Here is a 24,445-nt window from a genome sequence, read left to right as displayed (position 1 = left end):
TGTAGATCCCAACACATCAGTTAAGCCATCCGCATAGCTGGATAATTCTGGGGTTCTCCATATTCTCGCCCATAGAAGAAGAGGGCGGAGCCTTGCCTGATCGCTAAGTGGGTGAATACCCGTATCTAGAAGCAAAGGGAGGGTTGGGGTGCTATAGGGGAGCCCCATTAAATCTTTAAGGAATTTGTTTTCCGAGCGGGAAAGAAGGTCCACCTTGTGAATCCCCCAAAGTTCTGCCCCATATAGAGCAGCACCAACAGCCCTTGCCCTGTAAATATCTAGAACAGCAGCAATGGGTTTCAAGGCTGAAGCACGATGTTCCTTGAGCAGGGCCCCCACCACCCTCTTGTGGGTCAACAACATCTTTTGGAGGTGGCAATTCCAGCTCATGGAGTCGTAGAGTCGAATACCGAGGTAGTCAAACTCTGAGACTCTCTCAAGGGCAACAAGATCTAGAGTCGGTGGTTTGGCCAACTTTTTCGGGGGGTTGAGGACCAAATACTTAGTCTTCGCAGTATTGATGACTAGCCCACTCGTATCGCAGAAAGACTTGAAGTTTGCTATTAAGCTCTGCAAACCTGCCGGGGTTTTAGATATCAGGAGGGTATCATTAGCAAATAGGAGGGTAGGTATTCTTCTTCCGGCCAGGGATGGTGCGTCTGCAGGGTGTTGAAGCAGGTGCTCCACCACTCCATTGACATACAAGGAGAACAAGGTGGGAGCAAGAACACATCCCTGGCGTACCCCTCTATTTACAGGGATGCATGCTGTTTTTTGCCCCTGATTACCCCACCTGATCTGGGCAAAATTGTCCACGTGGAGATTTATTAACAGATTTAACAAATAGGGTGGAATACCCTGTTCGTCAAGCACTCTCCAGAGTTGGCTGCGGGGAACTAGGTCAAAGGCAGTCCGCAAATCTATAAAAGCAAGATACAGACTGCCCTTGGCCAATACAACAACCTTCCAGTAAAGCATCATAAGTCGAAAGGATTGCTCTATTGTCCCCGTGCCTGATCTAAAGCCAGCCTGAAAGTCTGAAAGGATGCCCTTTTCCTCCACCCACTGCAGTATCCTGGTCAAGACTGCCTTTCCAGCCACCTTTTGTGAAGTGTCTAGGAGACTTATTGGGCGGTAGTTAGCTGGGTCATTCCGACAGCCTTTCTTAAAAATCGGGACGACCTCAGCACCCTTCCATGAAGTCGGGAAAATTGCTCCTTCAAAACTGGAATTTAGTAGGGTAGAAATAAGTTTTCCCCAATCTTCCGGATTGGTGCGTAACAATTCTCCGGGAATGCCATCCAGACCTGCTGCTTTATTGGGCACCAGACTATTTATCGCCCCTACCACTTCCTTAGATGTAAACAGAAGCTCGTCCTTAGACTGGGGAGATACATAAGGGTGTCGTACACTCAAGCTATCCCCCACTTCCTGAGCCATTGAATAACGTTGGGAGAAATGGTCAACCCACGCACTCTCGGGGACATTACATGTAATCATTGTGTCCACGGGTTTCTCCCTGGATCTCAATAAGTCCCAAAAACCCTTTGCATCCTTCCTTAAGCTTGCGGCTTTGAGATCACACCAGAACTGGTCTTCCCAATCTGCCTTTGCTTTTATTAAGGCCCTCCTGTAATTGCCCCTGGCAGCACATACCAGGGCTCTATTCTTAGCTTTTACTGCCTTTAGTAGTTCCCATTTGGCCACACGACATGCACCTGAGAACCACCAGGCTGGACCCTTCCTGCCATCTCTCTTATTAGCCCCCTTTCCCACGTTCTTGGCTATGAATAACTCACCTATAGCCTTTGTGGTTTGTACAAAAACTGCGGATACCTCTGGCGCACTGATAGAGGGGGAGTCTAGGCGAGGTAAAATATTAGCCATTATAGATTGTGCCTCCCGCATCTTGGTCTCATTGCCAATAAAATTCTTCCATTTCAGGCGCGTGCCGCAGTTAGACGGACACACTTCGTGTGATGATTTCCACAAGTGCGGAGTTAAGAGAGGGGAGCTTCCCTTCCACAAGGGGGACAGAGATAAGGATAGAGGGTTATGGTCACTGTCGATGGATGGACGGACCTCCATATCCACCAAGAAAGACCACAAACGAAAATTCAACATAATGTAGTCTATCCTGGAGGAATGGCCTATTCTATTGAATGTGTGTGCCCCCATTTGGTCTGACTTGGTTCTGCCATTGGTAGCTCTAAGGCCATACTCCAGACAGAGGGCATTGAGGTCAATTGCGTTTTGGGACCATCTTTTGATTGGAGCAATTGACAGCGGCGGGATGCCTCTCCTTGCGTCGTCGTCGCTGAGGCCCAGCACATCGTCCACTGCAAGAGGTTCGAATGTGCAATTAAAATCCCCCGCTAATAAAACAAGGGAATCTGGACCACAGTTCTTAAGTTCCTCATCAATGCCCGTCGGGGAGAGGGTAGATACACCACCCCTAGTGCCTCTGACATAGATATTAAATATTTCGAGTGCCCGCCCTCCACACGGGCCACGAACTAAAAGTCTCTGTAAGTCCGGGGAAGTGGTGGCGAAACTTTTGATAGAATACCGCAGGGAAATGCTTACCCAAATTAGGAGACCTCCGGAAGGGCGCCCCTTACCTTCCTTCGGTCGAACAGCTGGAACAAAATAAGTGGTAAAGCCCAGCTTATGCTGAGGTTCCAGGCACCAAGTTTCCTGGAATAAGCAAATCCCAAAGGTTTCAATGAGTGCATTCCAGTCTGGGATACCTATGTTTCGGGTTAGACCGGCAATATTCCAGCTAGCTACCTTCAGAGACGTATTAGGGTCCCCTCCCTGCCCTAGAGCTGGTGCTCTTATAATGGGAGTAGGGTTAGTAATAAGGTTTAAATCGCCAACAAGTGGTGCCACATCATAAGTGGTCAGAAGGCCCTTAGTGGGTGGATACCTACTGGGCTCTGGCACAGCCTGTGGGTGTCCCCAAAGGGTAGATAAGGGGGTGAGTGTAGGGGTGGGAGGGTTCCCCAATTGCTCTCCAGGGGGGGAGTTGTCGATGTCAGATTCCCCAGATGCTTCAATATGACACTCCTGTCTAGGGCAGATTTCCTGTCAATAACCTTGCCAAAAACGGCCCTGCGGCTGGCTGAGGTTAGTATTAAATAAGCTGAATTTAGAGGTGCAACCACGAAAATGGCAGCTGTCCCAGCCCTCCCGCATATGGAGTCCAGCTTGTCTCGCGTGCGGGATTGGAGGATTAAAATAACTAGGGTCACGAGTATCAATTGAGCCCATACTGCCTACTGAACTATGTGCCTTCCTAGGTCCCCTACATATATAGCTGACGATCCTTGGGTCTTCAAAGTTCACTATGATACAGTCCCCATTAATGGATTTTTCCCTGCTACCAATCCATCCAACTCTACGTACATGGATTATCCGGCCCTCCCAAGAGTCGGGCAAGGGTCTGTTCTCTTTGAGCCAGAATAAAGTCTTATTAAACAAATCGATATAAGGCTCACTCTTGCCCGGACTAAGAGCCGGTACACCGGTCAACACAACAACATAGGGCTGGCAATCAGGAGGGAGATTTATGTTGAGGTCCCGCATACAAGAAGGGGCCTCACCTGGCAGCACCATGTTGACCTTTGTAGTTTGGACTGAGCTGGCGATTGGGGTCTCATTTGTGCTATGTACTACTGGCGAGGTAAGTATAGTAGTTGAGTTTTCGACGCCTAAACAACCCGGGGCTAAGGAACGTGTCGTCCTTTTGCCTGGGATGAGGCTGGGAGCCTTGGGGGTCTTGATTTTCATCACATGCCTATGGGAGGGGTGGGGTGGATTACTGGCAGTGTCCTCCGCCAACACAGTAGGGTACAAATCACAGATAGGTACTTCCAACCCAACTGATAAGTTGTCAACGGTGGTAACTAAACTATGGTGAACGGTAGACAGTGCCTTACCATCATATCCCCCCCCTGGTCCTTCCTCCCTCAACCTTAGCTGCACTTTTATAAATGATTTTAATGAGAAAAAGTTGTCTAAGGTTGTCTGTTCCAATTTGTCCACACGCTCAGTTAACCCTCTAATTCTATCAATTACTGGAAGGAGTAAGGATTTCATTATATCCTCCATTTTTTTGATGAGAGGAGAATCTAGGGGGAGAGTCACCGCACTAACCGCAGTCTGATTGTTAGACACAGAATCTGCAGGCCCCCCAGTAGTGTCCTCATCATTCTCTTCCTGGCAGGGACTGATCACCCTCCCTACTACTTTATTGTAAACAACCTTCCTAACACCTACCCGCCTCTTGTTTTTACAATTTTTAGGCAGTCTGATTTTCCGGGGTGTGACAAATCTTATCCTCTTCGGAGAGGCAGGATGGATTTCTGCCTGCACCCCGATAAACGCCGTGGGGGGCGATGTTGGGAGGATAGTAGGGTCGGCCGAATGTGAAGAAGAAGAAGAAGAAGTGGCTGGCTTGGTTACTGGTAAGATAGGGGCCACATCATTTTGGATGTTAAGTGCCGTGGCCGTCAGGCTTTCAAGGCCTTCTATATTGGCTCTCAAGGCCGCAACTCGAGGGTGGTCCAAGGAGTGGGGGCATTAGGGGACGAGACCGAGGTTCGGTCCGGGGAGGGTAACTGGGCTAGCTGGCCAATCGAAGAACGTCTATCGGCAAACGGGCTTTGGGATAGCCGCCGTTCAGCCATGGTAATTTCTTTATCAATAACGTTGGCCACACGAGTAATGAACTGGTCCATAGTGCCTGCCATACCCCCCTCTTTCCCCCTCAAACTTTTCCCAGAACGAGTTGACATTACTATTACTAAACAGAGCTTTATAGAAGAAAACACAACAAAGCCCTTACACAAAATTAAATAATGCGTTACAATGGGGAATAAGGGATACCAACAGTCCGATTTTAAGGCAAAAAAGTCCCAGGCTCTATCATGCCTACAAACAGCAAGCAGGTTACCATAAATTGAGTCCAGTAGGCTGAACCCCAGTCTACAACCACTGCATTAGGGGAATGATCACAACAGTCAGCATCAGTACCTGAATGGAGCCAAGTGTGGTGGTACTGAGGTTTTCAGGGGGGGAGCCCAGCCCGGCCTCTTCTGGCCCCTGACGGCCACAGACGGCCCGCCCTCTGCCCGGGCTCAGCCCGGCACTGCCCGCACGCGTCCCGCGATGCAGGGGATGTCTCGCGGCTTTTCTGCGCCTCCGGGCGCGCTATGGGCGGAAGTGCCCCGCACAGGATTCTGGGGAGTGTAGTTTCCAGCAGCGACAAGCACACGGAGCTCGACCACGCCGAGCGCTGCAAGGCAGGACCCCCAGGAGACCTCACGAGCCTCTCGCCGTCACAGGTATGTTTAAAGAGAGCACTTATAAGCTCTGCTGAATCCCCACATACAGATCACACAAACCACAACAAGGATAAGGGGTTTTAACACGAACCCAAGGAACTCTTTTCCCAAATTCGCAAACCAGTTCCCAACATGGCCAAATCATTTACCAATCTTCTCCCACACACCCTCGTCTGTCAAATCCTCAATCTCTTGGTGAATCGTGGTAATGTTGTCTATATACGTCTCCAGATCCTTGCTGTTGTCTGGAATATACGTACAACATTCCTGAACCTTCAGTAATTTACAGACTCCGCCCTCCTTTGCTAATAATACATCTAAAGCAAGGCGGTTCTGCAAAACCATCGTCTTTATCGATAGCATCTCTCCATCCACCAATAGCAGCCCAACTCACACCAACCGACCTATCGCAGCACGACACCTTCTGACGTCACACTTCCTCCGCTCGCAGCAGTTCTCCTCCTTCACAATTCGTGTCTCACCCTTGCATCCGTCCCATTCACACGGTGAAGTAATTATCTGTCCACGAAACAACCGGACAATCACTTCTCTGACTTTCTCCGTCAGTCTATCGAAATTGTTGACCTCAACTGGCAACTGTCTGTCCGCGAAACGACCGGACAATTGCCTCAAGTGGTAGGTTTCAATCACTCAATATTCCACATACAACAACCCACGACCAGCGTCGGTTACTCATGCACACACACATTTGCACCCCCTATCTCGGTCCGGGTAATCGATGACGTCTCACGATCCCCTTTCGGTGGTCAACAAAATCTACCTTGGGTGTCTTCTACACCACAATCACTTAAGCTACTCGTCGAGCCTAAGATTTTCCCGGGCTGCGTTCGCTCACAGCCTGATCTCACAATCACTCAACACTCACTCCAACTCCGCAAGACATCACACATTCAAATCAACACCGCAATCTACAAAACATCTCACACTATTCATTCTCACTCCTCCACGAACTGCTGCTATCCGCCGCACCGCTACTCGCCATCAATCTCCATCAGCCGCCGTCATCCGCCGCTCACCATCCGATGGGTCACCATCACTTGACTTATATGGGCCTCTAAAATCTCTTATCTTGATCTAGATCTCCCCTCACTATCACAGATAACCATCCTACTCTGCTACTAACTGACAGGACCGGATTCTTGCCTACCTGGTTCTCTCCAAGAATCCTCTCAGGTCGCTAGGATCTTTTTATCTGCTAAATAGTGTAGCGGGGAGGAAGTTCAATTTTCGATACATAATCACCAGAATCAAGTCTCATTTAAGAAGGATCACTGACTCCGAATCTAAAATTTGTAGGATTTTATTACAACCAAAAATAACTGCACATACAGACACCTCAGCACAAGGTGAAGAAGATAAATGGGCACTAGAGCAAATGCAAGTCTACGTAAGAGTCTCATTAGACTCAAAACAAGAAGAATAACCAGCTCCAGGAGCATAATATATGCAATGGTTAGTCCAATATCTACATTAGGAATCATTAGCCTAAAAGAGAAAAACAGTTAGTCTATCCCTACATTATCTCTAAGGTGACATCCCTACTTAACATTTCCCTCCCAGGCAAGAGAGTAAAAAGGTGTCAGAAGTGAAGACTTCCTTAGAAGTACATTCACTTAGTCAGAGTTCGTTCTAAGATGCTCCTTCTAGCTTCCCATCTAAACCTCAACTACTCAACCCTTGAGGCATTGGCCCTAATACAAAATTCCAAAAACGTAGAACACGCCCTTCGGCACACCTCTTCAGCCAGGTCTTCTCACAGTACTTTTCCAGCGAAACGTGTACTCCATCCAATGACGGTTAGCTTGACCTTGGGTCCCAGGCACCTTCTTCGCTGAAAGTATCATCTGCAAATTCCAATGCACTCCCCTGTTGGCTTCTCGTACCATCCTAACTCCTAAAACAAAGACCTAGTCTCTCTAACGAGCTAAACGTCTTTGCACCTGCAACAGAAACATGAGAACTAAAAACTTTTCACTTCTCTAAGATTTTCCATTCCCCTTAAACCCAAAGCCTTTACCAAGGGAAATCATTTTCGGCCTACAACGTTAGCTAACATAAGAAATGAACAGGCCTTTCTCTTTAAACGTATATACGATCAGGCCTTTACATTGTTAAACACACTCCTAAATCACACTTTAAGCATTAGTTCATTATTCTTTTAAACGTGAATAAGCAGACTACATGTGCAAGTTTAACATGGCGCACGTTAACCTAACACATTGCATTACATGAAATCAACCATTATGCATTTACTAAAATACGTTTGCAATGCTCTACGACATTATTCTTTATGAAAATCATGGTTACACTTCTAATCACCTCTATGTTAAACAATTCTAGTAATACAATTTCCATGTCACCTCTAAACTAATTTGAATAATATGTGGGTGCGGACTAACGGTGATTTTGGTGCACCCCTACAAATTTCAGAATAACATGGCGCTCTATCAATATAAAGCCCTCTCACATACACAGTAGCCCCCACTAGAAGGAACAAATGAAAGATATGGAAAGAGAACCTGAGAGAGAAAGAGAAAACTGAAGTTAACAGCCAGTTACTTAGGGGCATATTATCAAGGACGGCGTTAACATTATCGCCGGTTTAGCGGCAGAAAACTGCAGCTAAACCGGCGATAATGGGGTTGATAATATGCCCTGGAGAATTCCCATAGAAGCCCATGTTCACACGAGAACATGGGCTTCTATGGGAATTCCATAGAGCATATTATCAGGCCCATTATCGCCGGTTTAGCGGCAGAAAACTGCCGCTAAACCGGAGATAATTTTTAATGCCGTCCTTGATAATATGCCCCTTAGTTCTTCTCTCAATATATGCTTGTTGGGAGTTTAGGAATATGTGTACTTCTTATGTCAGTCATTATATTTGTGTCCTTTTGCGTGTGTTTAAGGTTGTCTGGTGATTTATAAAAGGGTTTCTAGATTTGCGCTTCTATACTTGGTCGGAGTATTTGTCTGGAATTACGAATATCTTTTTATCTGTCAGTATTTCCGTGTCTGTGCTTCTTTCCATATACGTGCTGGTATCTTTCTTGAGGCGATTAGTCGAATGGTAGCTGAATGCTGCTTGTTTTTGTGAAAGTAATATACACAGGGATACTCAGACATCAACAAATCCCTATTAAAGAAAGAAACCTGTTCAAAGAAATACATAGCGCGAACTCGACCCCAAGGTATGAGAGCGCGCTACGGAGCATGCCGGCAGGCACCAGGCCACACATCTCAGACAGGCCTCTCTCTTCACATAGACAGAGCACAAAGTCAGTGATGAGAGTCCGCTCAGGCTTGCGTCAGCCAAAGCATGACTGTGAGATGCTTCTCAGATGGAATCACGACATGTCGTGACAGCGGAAGCGGAAGACCCTCGTTAATGAAGCCTGCCCCTAAGTGACGATCAGAGCCGAACACCATCATAACTGGCCTTTTGTACAACCTCACAGTAACTATACGCTTTTTAAGCCAAAGTATTGCTATTTTTCTATAACTTATGATGCAAACTGTCACCTTAAGGTTCAGGACCAATGGCGGTTGTGGTGTCCGCGACCTCGACAACATTACAGCGGGATGAAGCGTTTCTGTAAATATTGGGTTTTGCGATATACTATAAAGTGAGCACCTTTATTGTATTTTTATTTTCTGCGTTGCTTGGTTCTTCTCACTTCCGAGCATAAAGGAAGGGTCTACTGAAGCCCTTCGGTTGGGCAGTCATTGATACAGTCAGTCCTCTTCGTCATCACTTGGAATTGATGTCTTAACACCGTAGTGACAGCAGGCAGTGAGTACGGAAGGCCCTAATGATGTGAGCCCAGGGGAGGCATACAGACACAGTGCTTGGCAGAAACCAAGAGAAGGGGGTGCACCGGATCACACCTCTGTCCACAGGATCACGCCGCTGTCTGCAGTGCGCCGGATCACGCAGCTGTCTGCAGTGCAACGGATAACACACTGTCTGCAGTGCACCGGATCACAACGCTGTCTGCAGAGCTCAGGATCACACCACTGACTGCAGTCCGCCGGATCACACTGCTGTCTGCAGTGCAACCAGAAGCCTTCGATGCTGCCACAGAACTGTGCCCACTTCAGATGACGAACAATTCCCCTCGGACTGTTGATGTGACGCTCCTGGAACAAGGGTTCCCTGCAGTTTAATAGATGCCTTAGACTTGCTCGCAGCCTCTGCACGGTGCCTGTGTATATTGAACTTATGCACATGGCAACCTGTGAAGCCTGCGCCATGGCGATTAAAATAAATAAAATAAGTAGTGCGAAAACTAAAGAGATACCGACCTACAGCGTAACCAAACTGTAGTTGGCCGGTGCTGCCTCCTCCCAAATGGAAGTGATGTATCGGATCGCTAGCCAATGATAAGCCAGCTAAGATGAGCAGTGCCAGAGTTAACCAATGGCAAGCGGCAGGAGGCAGTGGCGGTCCGTCCATTGGGGGTGTTGGGGCGTTGCCCACCCGCCCGCGCCCCGTGCCCGCAGCTTCCTCGGCGTCTCTGAACTTAAGGTAACTCTCAGTTTACTTAAGTTCAGAGACGCTGAGGGAGAACTGTCAGTCAGTATGACGTTGGACCGCCCACCCCTTCAGAGTCTGAAGGGGGTGGGCGGTCTGGCATCATGTTGATTGACAGGCAGCCAGCAGCACACAAGTGCGCATGAGTGGGGACAGAGGGCGATTTTTGCACCGTGCCCAGTCATGCGCACTAGTGTTTCCAAAGGCTGGCACATGCCCATTAGGAGAGCGAGGGTTGAGCCAAGGCTCAAACCTCAGTCTCCTAATGGGTAGGCGGGCGGAGCGTAAGCCTGCTCTAAGCCAATCCTGGTGCTGCTCCAGCACCAGCATTGGCTGAGAGGGGTCTTGCAATGCCAGCACTGATGGGCTGTTCCAGTGAGTAGGCGCCAGAAGTAACGGACCCGAGGCGGCGCGGACGGTGGACCCGGACCTGCTCAGGACAGGTAGGATTTTATATAAAAAACCACCCCCGCGCGACCCCCCCCCCCCCCCCCCCCCACGACACGAGCCGCGACTGCACTCATGCATCTGGGTGCAGTGCAAGTGCACTTTAAATCTTCCATACCGTAAAATAACAAACCTATAACTTTAAATCAGCCATGCAAAGGCCAGCGTGAACAAGAAAAACAACAGAGTTCGTATTGCAGAATCTGTGTGACCACAAACACAGGGGCTTCTGAAACCCAAGGCCTGCAGAGTCCTGGGCAAGGGAGTTGAAAGAGGGGGGGTCTGCGTCTTGACCAGAAAAATTATCGGACTTCTTTCCTTGCTCCACAAAATATCTGCCCCGGCCTTAGGAAAACTAAAATGACATGGTCAGGGTGATGAGCTGTCGGCCCCTGGAATAATAGTGCAGGAAACATGGGCCCTGCCATTTATCTTACAGAATTCTTTCATGCCAGTAATTGACACCAGATTCTGCTGGTATGAGATCTCAGCATAACCTCTCCCGTACATGCACACACGCCAAGAATTCCCTCCAGTGCCAGGGCCGAGCCAATGAAAACATCCCCCCCGCAGGGAGAGATCGCCCCCTCCTCTCACGCCCCAATATTGATAAAATACACACACCAAAATCCAGCCCCATCTGTGTGTGATCTGGTGCGGCAGCCGGGCCGAGGTTTATTATTACAAACCACCCTCGTGTGGCCACCGCCTCCCCCCGCTACCGGCATCTGAGCCTCCTTCTGGTCCGGCAGCAATGCCCCCCAAAAATACAAAGACCCTATTTCTTCTAAGCTGTTCTATGGACTGCCCTTACCCAAAGCACTTATCAGAGTGCCAAGCAAAGTGTGAGAGAGATGGCAGGGTGGGAGAGTCTCCCCTGCATTAGCAGATTTGGAGTCTCTTCCCATGGCCATGAGTGGTTTTACATAAACGTGATCCCCATAATTAGAGGCCCAAGAATGAATGGGCACAAGGAGGAAACTCCGTCTCCTTCCTACAGAGAGGATGTGCCTTAACTGCTAGAGCTCCCTACTGTAGGACCGGAGAAGCAGGTTCCAGTCTTGGCGTCGATTCAACATCCTGTGATTCTGGGCAAATCACTTAATCTCCCTGTGCCTAAAAAATGAATGTGGCCTTGTGCAATGTGACTGGTGCTCATGTAACGCCTCCAATACCTTCGGGTCGAGTTCACACTATATCACTTTTTTTTTTAAACCATCCTCTCAGCGCATGGAGATCGGGCCCTGGGTAGTGGGGCACGCAGATTTTTTAAAGACAAGTGGCACTTTCAGACACTCAGGCTTTTTAGCCCTTGGCACTTTGCATGCTTTTACTTATAAAATTACAAGTAAGTTAACCAGATGCCTCCATGTAAGAGCTCCAATGCACCAACCCTGTGTTTTCATTTACAAATCATTGTTTTGAGGTATGTTAATGAACCAGGACTACAAGTCCCAGCATACATTAGGCTAATCTCTGGCACCAAAGCACCTTGGTAACCTGGAGTCAACTGGTCCCAGATCACACAGCGGTGCTGTCAGGAAACAGGTGACCGCGACAGATGGCGCCTGCTGACGTCCAAGGATAAACAGAGGATTTTGTTATCCAAGCCTTTTCCCATCACACTGTCAGTCTGGCATTTTTCATCCAACATCTCATGTGAGAAAAAAGAAAACCACATCATCCCGCTGTGTTTATGTCCAGTGACAGAGCCTTGGCCGGCCCGCCAATGGAAAGCCAGGACTCGTCTTTCCATCCGGCGCTGGCCTCGGGGGTCACCTGTGCCTGTGGCGGCAGGAAGATGGCTGTGCCCAGCCGTGGCCCTGTGCCCGGCTCGGAGCCGCCTGTTTCCTGCCCCCATCGGAGGGTGGCTGATGAGATAAGTGGCCCTGGCTCTCCTCTTCACCCCCTGCCTTTGTTCCCCGCTCCCTGACTCTGAGGGTAGGTTTGTGCTGTTTATATTTTAATTCTGGATGTGAGGAAACTCGATTATTACTTTCCGGAATGGTGTAAAAAATCATTGAGAATACTGCTTATGAGAAGAATTTATTATTGCATTCTCGCACAGCTTGAAATGTGGAATGTTTGGAAATATTTGCGGTTTTGTGGCCATGTCATATAATGTCATTTTGGATCGTATGAAGCAGGGATGTCCCGAGTTTCTCTTCACAAGAGCTTGAATTTAGCCATCATTTCAGGATAACCAAAGAATATGTAAATGATACAATTTAGATAACTTTATGCATGATTGTCATATGTGTATTTAATAAAATCTGATATGAACCCAACCTTCATGGACCAACATTGGACATCACTGCCAGAAAGGGAACTGTGGTGGAGCTAGTCTGGTAACATTGGCCCCTTTTAATATACATTGTTGGCTATGAGCATGTGCGTTGTCGGACTCTCTCTCATCGTGGTGATGCCTGGGGATGCCATTGGGCCACGTACAGGCCTTCAGACTCTATGTTAACTAGATTTTCATTTCTGTGAGGAGGTTGTTTTCGATGCTATGAATGAATTCACATATGTCCAGAAAGCAACCAGCAGCTACTTGTAAAGTGTTCATTAGCTTTCACACTCATTTTGTTTATCGGTATATAGTTCTCTGATGAAACAGTGTGCATCTTTGAGTACAGTGCAGCGAAGGGTGAGTGATGTCTGCGTGCGTGCAGGTTGAGCAGTGTGCCTGTGTGAGTCCAGGGTGAGTTTGAGTTATGTGGATGGGTGAATGCAGGCTTAGTGAACCCCCGGCAGGTTGTTCTGGCTCGCTCGCTACGCTCGCTCGCCACAGTGCAGTATTTACGCCTCACCACTTTCAAATGTCACCAGCCGCCACTGGCAGGAGGGATTACCCTCCATATACTGTTTACTACAGGCATGCGCTGTCTAGGCTCGACCTAAAAATGAGATATACCAACTATTCATAGATTTGACTAAACTTAACGCCCACAAACACTATCAAATGCAGTAAAATTATCAAATGAGTTGGGAGAGTAAATACCAGAAAGCACCAGAAAGCACAGGGGTTGGTGATTTGGCTGAGCGCACAAAATTGTTCATACATGTTCAGTACAAGGAAACTGCATTTAAAATAATGCTACAATGATATATAACACCAGTTTGTCTGAAAGCTAATGTTGGAGAGGGTGCAAAGTGTTGGGTACCTAGCTCCACATGTGGTGGAAATGCAATCACATTGATACATTCTGGAGGAATATTCTTTCACTAAATGCCTTAACAGTTCTGTTGGAGGGAATAAACAACAAAGGCCTCTATCAAATGGTGTCCCCCATAGGCCAATTGCAAAATTGTCTCCCTTTGGCTGCTAAATTCAGAAACTAATGACTACAGTATGAAATAAAATATCAAAATTGAAGGTGGAAGGTGTTGACGCCCTTCCAACCATACATTAAAATGCAATCTACTCAAATGTGATTGCACCCACTACCAATCACAATAAGCACACCATTAATAATAGTGCCATTACCAACCTTTCGAAAGACTGAACATAGATATATTGAAACGTTCTGAATGATACAATCTCAATTATTTTCCTGTAATGATCCATAATTGTTTTTTAAATAAAGTTATTTTTTAAACCATCACTAGCTTCTAAGTTTACAGGTGTTGATCTGTAGGTCTTAGATTCCTGGGGCTATGTAATTCTAATGGCTTACACCTATACATAAGTGCAGAATGTTTATAAGCAGGAAACTCACAAACCAGGCCAAAAGTACTAATGGAATGATTTGAGGATTCCCAATTTTATTTTGGCAAAGGGGTTTCCTGGCATAAATTTACGGAGTGTTCAGTCATGAATGTGCAAATACTATTAGATGTGTGTAATAGCACTATTAAGCTTTTATTCTTTTAGTCGCCATAGTAAAACTATTTACTCGTGGAGAAAGCCCTTCCTTAAACCATCATCAACCTTTGGGGCACTCCCTTCCCAGTCCTAGATCACTGAAAGATTGACGTCTGCAAATCACAATGGTCCATTTTTTTCACAGTAGAACTTTTTTGACAATATTCTTATTTACAGTAGTTCTACCTTACTTTTTAAGAATAGCTTGTTTGGCAGTGAGGAAATTCAAAGTACTCTTGTGCGTGATGGCTTCATGTATCCAGCTCATACCAGTGGCTAGACAGATGCACTTGCATGCAAAATGTAAATAGTGAAAATGAAAGATTTAAGTCTTTGTGCCAGAAAGAATAAAGTGAATCCTGAAATTGTGGATTCAGAAATATCCATGGAAAGAAAATATATTCACAGACCCATCTGAGGTCATTCCAACAAAAGAACAATGGGCCAGATGCATCAAAGGGTTTTGCCCATACTGTGTCTATGGGAAAATGTGTTCATGCATATGGCCCAATATCTCTAAAGCTAAAATAACTCATACAAGTAATTAAGGGGAAAAGAAACTGGAGAGCTTCGGAATATAAATTGCTTATCAGTCAGATATATCAGTTGTTCCAAACCATTAAAAATGTCATGTGCAAAGAGAGTTGCTAAAAATGGTCAAGACAGTCACAAAAGCCCCCTGTAAGGACCCAAAGTCAAAAGGTGACTGCATCATTCAAGAATGAAGACAAACATATTTCTGCAAACACACATTTTACAAAACCGGCAGGCAATTATCAAGTAAAGCAGTAAACAAATGCTACCAAACATAACCCTGAGAGGTGGTGAACAATATTTAAAGACTAAGGGAAATATGAATTCTTTACTTGTTAATGCTGAGAGATTGTTGAAATTACGAAGACTATAGACTTTACATCTATTTAATCACCAACAAGGTCACGTGTCAATTTGCTATAGATAAATTGGTCATACCTAGTTACCTAGCTCTCACTCCATCTTTTTAATCCTCAAGCAATTTTACCCCTGCAAGATAGTGATGTGTAATTATAAATCTTTCTTTTAACCCATTCATAAATGGGATATAAATAATTCTTCTTAGATGATAACTGGGACTGTAGCAGCTACTGCAGGTGGTGTTAGAGAAATTCAGGCATTATCAGGAGATGAACCATTATGAATCGAGTGCAAACATTATAGAAAATGTCGGGCAGACCACATCACTAACTTTTATGGATTACGAGTGGCAACTAACCCTAAATATAGATTACTTCGGAACAATAAAACATCAGAAAACATGGAGAACAATTGGAACGTTCTCTTGATGTACGTAGGAAATAATTCAACGATGTAAGCAGAATGGTTGACATACAACACCAGCAAGAATTGAGCCACTTAATAAAGAAGATACTTCAACACTGCTCAGATGGATAAGATCAAATGGGGCTCTGGGCCGAAACGACCTTTCAAACATTGTCTTTAAAGCAAATCTGGATTTGTGGGCAGAGATCCTGACTCCGCTGTATCATGAGATTCGTTTGAGAGAAACTGGTCCTGATTCATGGCAAGTAAGCATTTTGCTACCTATCTACAAAGCGGTCTTGCTAAAAATCTGACAACCTATCGGCTAATAGCTTTGCCAGATGTCGAGGCAAAAGTATTTGCCTTCCGTTTCTTAGAAGAACTGGAAGAATGATCAGTAACACAGCACCTAATTCCAGTGAATCAATCAGAATTCCATAAGGGCCAGTTGACAATCACCAATTTGACTGCCCTAACATCGATGACTGTTAGTGCAATCTTTAGTAAGCAAAATCTGCATATTTGCTTTGTCAATCTAAAAGTAGCATTTGATACATTTCCACAAGCCCTGTTATGGAAACAATTTGCAGCATGGGGTGTGCCTCTAACATTACGTGATCTTATAATCCTCCTTTAAATGAACACCAGGGATCAGGTCAAGCTGGGTAATGGAACCAGTCTAACATGGAGAATTGAAACTTTTAATGGCTTAAAGCAAGGATTTGTACTTGTGCCCAGTTTATTTAATCTTTTCATGGCATATCTTAACTAACACCTGGAAATTATTAATGCAGACCACCAAATTTGCAAATTGCCATCTAAAAGACTTACAATATGCTGATGGTACTATTTAACTCAGTCAGACACCTGTTGGATTCCAGTGATTAATCAATTACTTTGACGAATATGTTTTGTTTAATCATCTTGAATTCAATATTAGGAAAACCAAAATCATGTCAATAGAGTCATCTATGGCCAGATCTCAATCCTGGCATGTAAGGGGAAAGCTCATTAAAATGCATAAGACCTACAAATATTTAGGCATTTTAATTGATACCAAAATTTCTTCTGAAGGACATTTTGACCTGTCAATAGTTAAAACATCATCCTCCATTTTTGCTTTTAAAACACACTGTAGGTGTCCCACTTATGATAATTCAGTGAAAATCATGGCCACTAAACTAATTCCATACAACAAAGAAAAAAGTGAGTGCAGGAATAACTTCTAAACATTTTTTCTTATTACAAAATCACTAAATGTGCCTGAAAAGCCATCCAAAGGAATTATAGCAACAAATATCTGAAACAAATTATGAAACAATATATTTTCAAACATAGTCATTGGTGTTGTTTTAATTTCCTTAGCATATTTTTTAATATACCAATTCTTCAACAAACAATCATCTAAATACATAAATCCACATTATTCAACAAAACACTAACTAAATTGTGGTAACTCTCGGCTTTCCCCGAGATATTTTTATGTCAAAATTCACGTGTACAATGTTGCTTCCATTCTTCCTCCATGCTGCTTTGAATTCCAACCAGACTAATTCCAGCACTAGCTTACGGTTCAGTCATATTCCGAGGGAAGGACAATGGCTTATTTTAAATCAAGGCCATAAAATATATTTTTACGATTCATAAGAACATTGGTCATGATGAAATTCCATTAGAGTTTGGTCTCCAAGGGTAAGCTCTTGTGGGACAGGCCGGGATTAAAAATGTTTACACTGTCTGTATTTATCTGAACCTGGTTCCTTAGCAAACATGTTGCTGGCAGGAAAATTACAATTCCTCATATACTGGTACATAGAAAGACTTCTTATCAGAGTGTTACCAAACGTTCGACTTAAAGGTATCTAGGTCTCCAGAAATAAATAGAGTTTGCTTTAAACATTTCTTGAATCAAGCAACCAAACAACTCTGGCTAAAGATTGATAAGGATATACTAACAGCCCAAAAGCATCCTTGGAAAGTCATAAATTGGAAATTGGAAGCACAGCCTTATTTATATGTCTATCCCCTTTCCATCACATAAGAAGGATGCATACCTTAAGTTAAGATTTGGTAGATGTCGAACTAAGGACGCACACCAAAATGGCTACAACAATGGCCAAATAGTATCTGCTGACTTTGTGGTTATCCCCAAGAATCTCTATTGTATTTATTAGTGTCATCCCAAACCTGCCACGTGCTCACTGAATTATTTTGAAAATGTTTTTTTTTAAAGTAGTAGTAAGAACATATCACCAAGCACTTATGTTATGCTTATATGGCATGTCAATTCCCCTTATTTGCTGATTTATTACATTTTTGACTAAGGTGGATAGAATTATTACACATATATATTGAACGTTCAACAGTATATGCATTTTCTTTTTTTAAATGTTTATGTATGTTGTATTTATGCCATATTGTCAATAGGAAAGAGCTAAAAGATGAACATTTAATATTAAGCACTTTCTTAACCTTTTGAACAGGTCTGTGAATGATCAGCTAGTGAATATTGTCAAATAATGATTGATGGATAGAGTATTAGTGTTCCGTATTTAAGCAACTCTTTCTCCTGTATAAGCTGGGTGTTTTACATTTGCTCCGTTATACGTGGTATTCTACATTAATGAAAATTGAGCTCCACAAACTTCATTAAGAAACTTAATCCTGGAAAAATGTAATTTAATTCCTACTAAAACTTGTCTTCCATTCACATATAAAGCAGACCATGAAACTGACAGTGTTTATGACAAAACCATAGACATTGTTGTAAAGTGGCTTACAAGTAACCACTCTTTATTCCTTACATCTTTTGAAATGTCATCATTGTTTCAAGCATTCTTAATTTGCCAGAGAGTTGACACAGTGACTCAACTGCTCATCAGTGAGATATGTGAGTATCTGTAAATCACACCTCAAATTGTGGTAAAGCCAACTCAGTCTTTCGTTATTAAGTAAAATAGGTATGATTTTATTGCATAATAATAACACCTGTTCTTTACAGAAATATATAATGATGTGCTACATAAAAGCAATATAGTGTTTTAATTATAGAGGATGGTCTGAAAAACAGTGGTGTTAATAGAATACATATAATTTGGCCACAAGCCAGTCCTAGGAATTTTAATAATAATTGTCATATTTTGTTTTCACAATTACCCACCACTTTACTGAAAATGTGGAAAAAATAACTGAGAAAAACTGTTCATGTTTTTTGATTTGCTGAGAATGCACATTGTCATTTGCCTATACTCAAGATAAAACACATTTTTGGGCAAAGATTGACTGACATTTTCTTTTCTTTTTCTCTCTACAGCGGGATTATGGTGGCCCCTTAGTCTGTGAAGAAAATGAAACAAAACTGGTGCAAGGTGTAATAATACCAGGACGGGGATGCGCAATTCATAATCGCCCTGGAATTTTTGTCAGGGTGGCCTATTATGCAAAATGGATACACAAAATTATTTTGACATTTAAAGTTCCTGAATTTTAGTTTCGAAAAAGACCCCACTGGGAATCATATTTTGGAACAAAGAACTGATACTATATTTTTAAAAATCATGAAGAGCACACGCGAGGGTCTGAAAGGCTGGGTATTTTGCTCTGACTATGGAACAATGTTATCCCTGCTCCTCACGTACATGAATACCACCAGGAATTTCCCCACAGCAATACACAACTTTCAAACATAGTAAATGTACAAGGACAACTGCCAGCAACATATCTGGGAACATAACAAAATTGAGATGCTTATGAAGAGATACAATGGTTGGCTGTGAAAAAGATGCATTTATTGGTAACAATGGCTTGCAACACAGATGTTATTTTGAAAACCTTAGAGTTCATGGGCGCCGCGTATTGCAATTAATGTTGACATTTTCTTCCTGATGAATTTATGGTCCAGTATCATTGCAATTTGCAAAAATCGATTATTTAGGAACAATGGAAACCAGAAGGAAATTCACAACTTAAAATAATTAACTGTGAGAAATACAATAGGAAACTGAAGCTGTTACAAGTCAAAGTCCAACAACCTCTTCAATTCTTTACAAGATGATATAAAATATACTTCATTTTTGGAATTGTGTTGTACAGCTAAACTAGAAGGTATTTCATAGATAGAGTGGCTAAACACATCTCGAGTTACAACACTCAGAGAAACGTATGAGAACAATACAACTGTATTTCTAGTCACTGTGGTTAAAGACAACCTAAGGAAATCTCAGGTTACAATGTGTTTGACAATCTGAAAATGTGTTCAAAAGTTAACATGGTAATTATTTAATTTCGAGAATCAGAGTGCAAAAAATACATTCAGCTTTATTAATGATCACTGCACACATAAAATGATTATATTTTCATTTCATTTTCATCGACAATTTCAACGGACTATATCCAAATGGAAATAGAGCGCAATGAGAATGTGGAATCCATTTGCAATATATAAATCAAATTTATTGAATATGTTTTAGGTTCTAATTACCCCAATATACTTTGTAGATTAACATGTGCATCCGACCTGCTGTTTAAATAGTTCCAGATAGATTCTGTTTAAATAGCTCTACCTTAAGCCTTTACATGAAGAAAATAAATGCATCTTAAAGGAATTGGAAATGTATGTGTTTTGAAAACTAAATTGGCAGATATATTATTTTCTTGGGTGTATCACACATTCTTTAGTTGGTCAGCCTATGCCATTATACCTAGTCAGTTCTATGCTCTGAGTCAGAGTCATCATTGGAGCACTTTTGAATGAGTCTGGTCACAAATAGTGAACAAATCCTGCCTCACAAATAATAATGAGGCAGGTGTCCTTCTGTAATCCTTGTGACAGACGAGGATGCAAAGGCGGAGGGTCTGCAAGACACAGCTTACCTCCGTCATTGTAACCCTTGCCTCTTATAGGGCCTGGAAATACAATGCCCAAAAAGTGACACTAAGCAAAAGGGAGGCTCGGGTGATCATGTAGTAATATAATGGATTGCTGTCTGTCCCTGTCTTGAACAAAGCTGTCAAGCACTCGTGTAAGCTCTTCCTTGAAGACTGCTTTCCCAGAAATTGTCTCAAGTTTAAAGGGCAGGCAGTAACCTGTTGATGCATTGCAAATGCTTGAGTGGTCACATACCTTAATTGTTGGGATCCACATGATATCACAATCCTGACATTAGGAGTCACAAAGACATTTGTCACTCCCGTTTTTAATAAAAACATGTTTTTTATATTCTTGCAAAGCCGGCTACTCTGCGCAGTGCCAGCTTTGCGAGTGTGAATATGATTTAATGCATCAGGCCCGCAATGTTTTTGATGTAAATTGGTTTGTTGAATCATTCTTTCTCCCCATCGAATTTCATTGGTTTTATTTGAAGCATTACGTGTGCCCCTAGGATAGGATACCACCAGTAGAAAAGGTATTAATAGCAGCAACGCTTGCAGCAGTCCACTGTCCTATGCTACTTCTAGGATGCACTTTTCACTTGCAAATAGTATGCTTAACACTAAAGAAATGCCATTCAATAAGCATCTTCCACTATTGCAAGGAAAATGTCATGTTCCAATTAATGGTAGCTTTTTAGTTAAAACGAATACTTCTCCATTATGTTTTACAGTTTGTCAATCATGTCAAGCTTGAAGTAAAATGTACCAAGACCCAGTATCTAGTGAGCTCTACAAAGCCTAACTCTTCTATAGTTTTATGTGATGCTCAAGAATGTTTTCAAACAGCTTTTTCATGACTATAAGTGGCATCTCATTTACTACAGCAATCAGTTCTAAAACTCAGAGGAGATATGATTGTTGCTATTTAACTATTTATATTGGCAATAACAAAGTGTACTGTTGTTGGGGAAAGATGTAAAGTAGGCCCATGTTTTGTGAGTTTTTTCCTGAAAATACTTGAATAGACAAAGAACAAAGGATAATTATTCTGTATGATCACATATTTATGAAAATACAGATGTTAATGAGATTACCTGTTTATTTGCTGCTTTCTGAGTTCTTCTTGTTGACAAGAAGCAAACTCTGTTTATGTGTATCCATATTTCTTTATATTGTATGTGTATAAATATCAAATGGTATTTCTTCCAAAAGTTCAAGGTATTAAAAATTTAAATTGTCCACTCCACTGTTGAACTACAAGAACAATGTAAAAAGTAGACTGAAATGTGAGCATAAAACCTAGTCATGGAAATATTGTCAAAATATAATTCTCCATTCACTAACTCAGAGGAATATTTAAAATACTGCCAGCAATAATTAGGAAAACAGTGATTAATTCTAGTCTAAGTCTTTATTATAGATAGAATATTGTTGATTAGATCACTTGAGCATGAACTCCTAAATTACATTGTGAGGATTAATTTGACACATAATATAAAAGCTTTCAAGTACAAACTTCAGATGCTACATTTAGATGAGAAATACATAATACAAAAAGAAAATCTAAATGTGTATCAACAGTCATACATGAATAAACAGTGTATTCCGATCTGATATAATGGTACACATCTACATTATCAACAGTTCACATGATGAAGCCCTACAATTATCGATTTCCTTTTATGCAAAGAACTTGACCTTAAATGGTGGCCATATAATTATTATGGTTAATTTTGTTATTTGTAATGCTTCGATATGTATAGGACACTCCATCACAGTACTCTATTTTGGTAGTATGCTACATTCATTCAGTCCTTAAATGTTTCAGAGTTCATTGGTTTTAATGGATGTCCAGGAGTTTCAATATGGTTCTACTTTTAACTCTCGAGAAGAGATTACCTCTTTTTATGAGGCGTACTCAGATGTGAGTATGTTACATTTAAATCAAGAATTGCTATTAACACAAGAAATCAACAGCATAAAAGTGGTGTAAATTATTTCTCAAATATTAATCTTGTGTTTAAATCCAACAATATTTGATAGGTTACTTATAACATTACTTGGTTTGCTCAGTGTACCATGCAGATCGCACATGATAAGCAGAAAATATCATTACCAGTACCTTTTTATTATCAAAACATTCATGCTGCTTAAAACATATTCTTGTCAAACATATCAATTTAGAAAAACACTGTAACAGTGACTGTGAGGATACTGGTTGTATTAAACAAATGATGCTTCATAGTAAATAATTCTTAATCATTGGGTATGATAATACTTTCACACGGAATAAGTAGTGATCTATTAATGTATTCATGCATTTATATATTTAGAATTTTCCTTAAGTATTTCCAGCATGGAAAACATAGAACACCATGAAGGTAGTAGGACCAAATATTCAAAAACAGTAAGTAACTTATAGCCAATCGACATCGCAATAAACGGTGTGGCCTGTATGCTGCACAAGATGTAAACAGTATTATAGCAATTGCCATGCAAGGTGAAGTATTGATCAGAAAATGGTAAATGTGGAAAATATGCTCACTCGTAAGAAATCTGTCTGTTTTTGATTTTTATGTCTTTCCAGTGTAATTGTATTACATTTAGTGAAAAAACAAAAGTGGCCATAGACTAGTTTATCTGTAATCTGCTGTGCAGAGGATATAAGAATTATTTTATGTTGATTTTTGTCAGTGTATTAGTATTTTAGCAATGGCGCTCCTGGTTGGGCTGCAGCAATATTAGTATGTTTTCAGGACTCTTTTATTGAACATTTAGAAGGGTATTTGCTGATTAGGTCTTGTCTGTATAACATGAGTACTAGAGCAGAGAATGCTAAGGTTTTTTTCTTTATTCCTGTGAATATTTCTTGTTGGTTCCAATGGCACCAAGTGAATGTAATAGCAACAGTATTCCATTAGAAAAGGCTATCAAAGGCTTTCTTATGCTACATCCTACATGGTGTTCAGAATATAATAAATAATGTAGCAGTAGCATATGAAAGTAGTGGTGCATCCTTATTTGGGATGTAACTGTTTGTAGTAGTGAAAGTCAGAAATTTGAGCACCGTTGTGATCATGCCATTTGTTGCATTCATTCTGTAAATAGTGATGTCATCTTTCGTCTATAATGTCTGTATTTTTGTATTTGTGTTTATTCTTATAAAACAATAAACTATTTTACCTAAAACTGGCAATTGTGATTGTGTTCAAATATGGAAGGAACATTCATATGTATTTTGAAAACCTACGATTAATATGTTTTGAAAAAGGGAAAGAACTTTTAGATAATGATAGCATTGTGCAATGAACCATTCACATTAGATATATGGTAAAAAGCGTGGTATAATGATCAGATAGAACATAGTAGAAATTGATTTCACAATTACCCCTGTCATCATATGTATGTATGAATGTACACTTGTATGTATATTTGTATGGTATAATCCTAGCTATAAGCAACCTAAGCACTATACAGTGTACAGATAGTATAGAAAAGATTAATTAGGACTTTTATTGTTGACTGTCAAGTCATATATTTCTGAGTGTTAAGAGTGATTATCAACTAAACTAAACCAAAAATAAGTGAACATTATAAAAGAAAAATAACATACAACATAGCATACCACAAAATAAGAATATAAAATACACAGATTAGCTCATTATTACTTCCCCCTTCATTTACATGCGTCGGTTGCATTCTTACACAGAACAGGGCAAACAGACGCAAGAGCGACTGACAATAAAATGAACTAGCAGATGTTTTTCCTCTGCAAACTTTTTTTTTTGCAAAAACAAACTCAAAAGGTAGACATTTTTTTCCTGTCAAATAAAAAATAATTATCTTGACACTGTGGAAGTTTTCTCTGTGTCAGGATCATATTTCCTTTTCTACTTTCCTAAACCAGTAAGGTTTTTTTTATTTGGCAGGAGCATCAGAGTAGAGCAAATACATAATGTATAATACAGAGCGTATATCATATTGTTAAATTTACATTTGAGAAAACAGTGATTAAATATATTCATATTTACACAGGCATTCATAATATTTTACCCT

The 24,445-nt window shown here is 41.9% G+C and overlaps 1 protein-coding gene across 4 annotated transcripts in view; it reads left to right on the top strand.

Moving 5' to 3' along the window:
• Positions 1 to 23,578, top strand: part of HGF (hepatocyte growth factor) — a 475,310-nt gene extending 451,732 nt beyond the window's left edge. For all 4 annotated transcript variants that reach the window (XM_085652885.1, XM_085652884.1, XM_085652887.1 and 1 more), the window contains one exon: positions 18,831 to 23,578. In XM_085652885.1, the coding sequence (XP_085509011.1) occupies positions 18,831 to 19,007 (177 nt within the window). In that variant the 3' untranslated portion in view covers positions 19,008 to 23,578. The remainder of the gene's footprint in view (positions 1 to 18,830) is intronic.
• The last annotated feature ends 867 nt before the right edge of the window (positions 23,579 to 24,445 follow it).

This window comes from Triturus cristatus, chromosome 4_1, assembly GCF_964204655.1.
Source record: "Triturus cristatus chromosome 4_1, aTriCri1.1, whole genome shotgun sequence".
NCBI lineage: Eukaryota > Metazoa > Chordata > Amphibia > Caudata > Salamandridae > Triturus > Triturus cristatus.
Note: the sequence above shows the minus strand (reverse complement) of the source record. Positions and strands in the feature narration are given on the sequence as shown.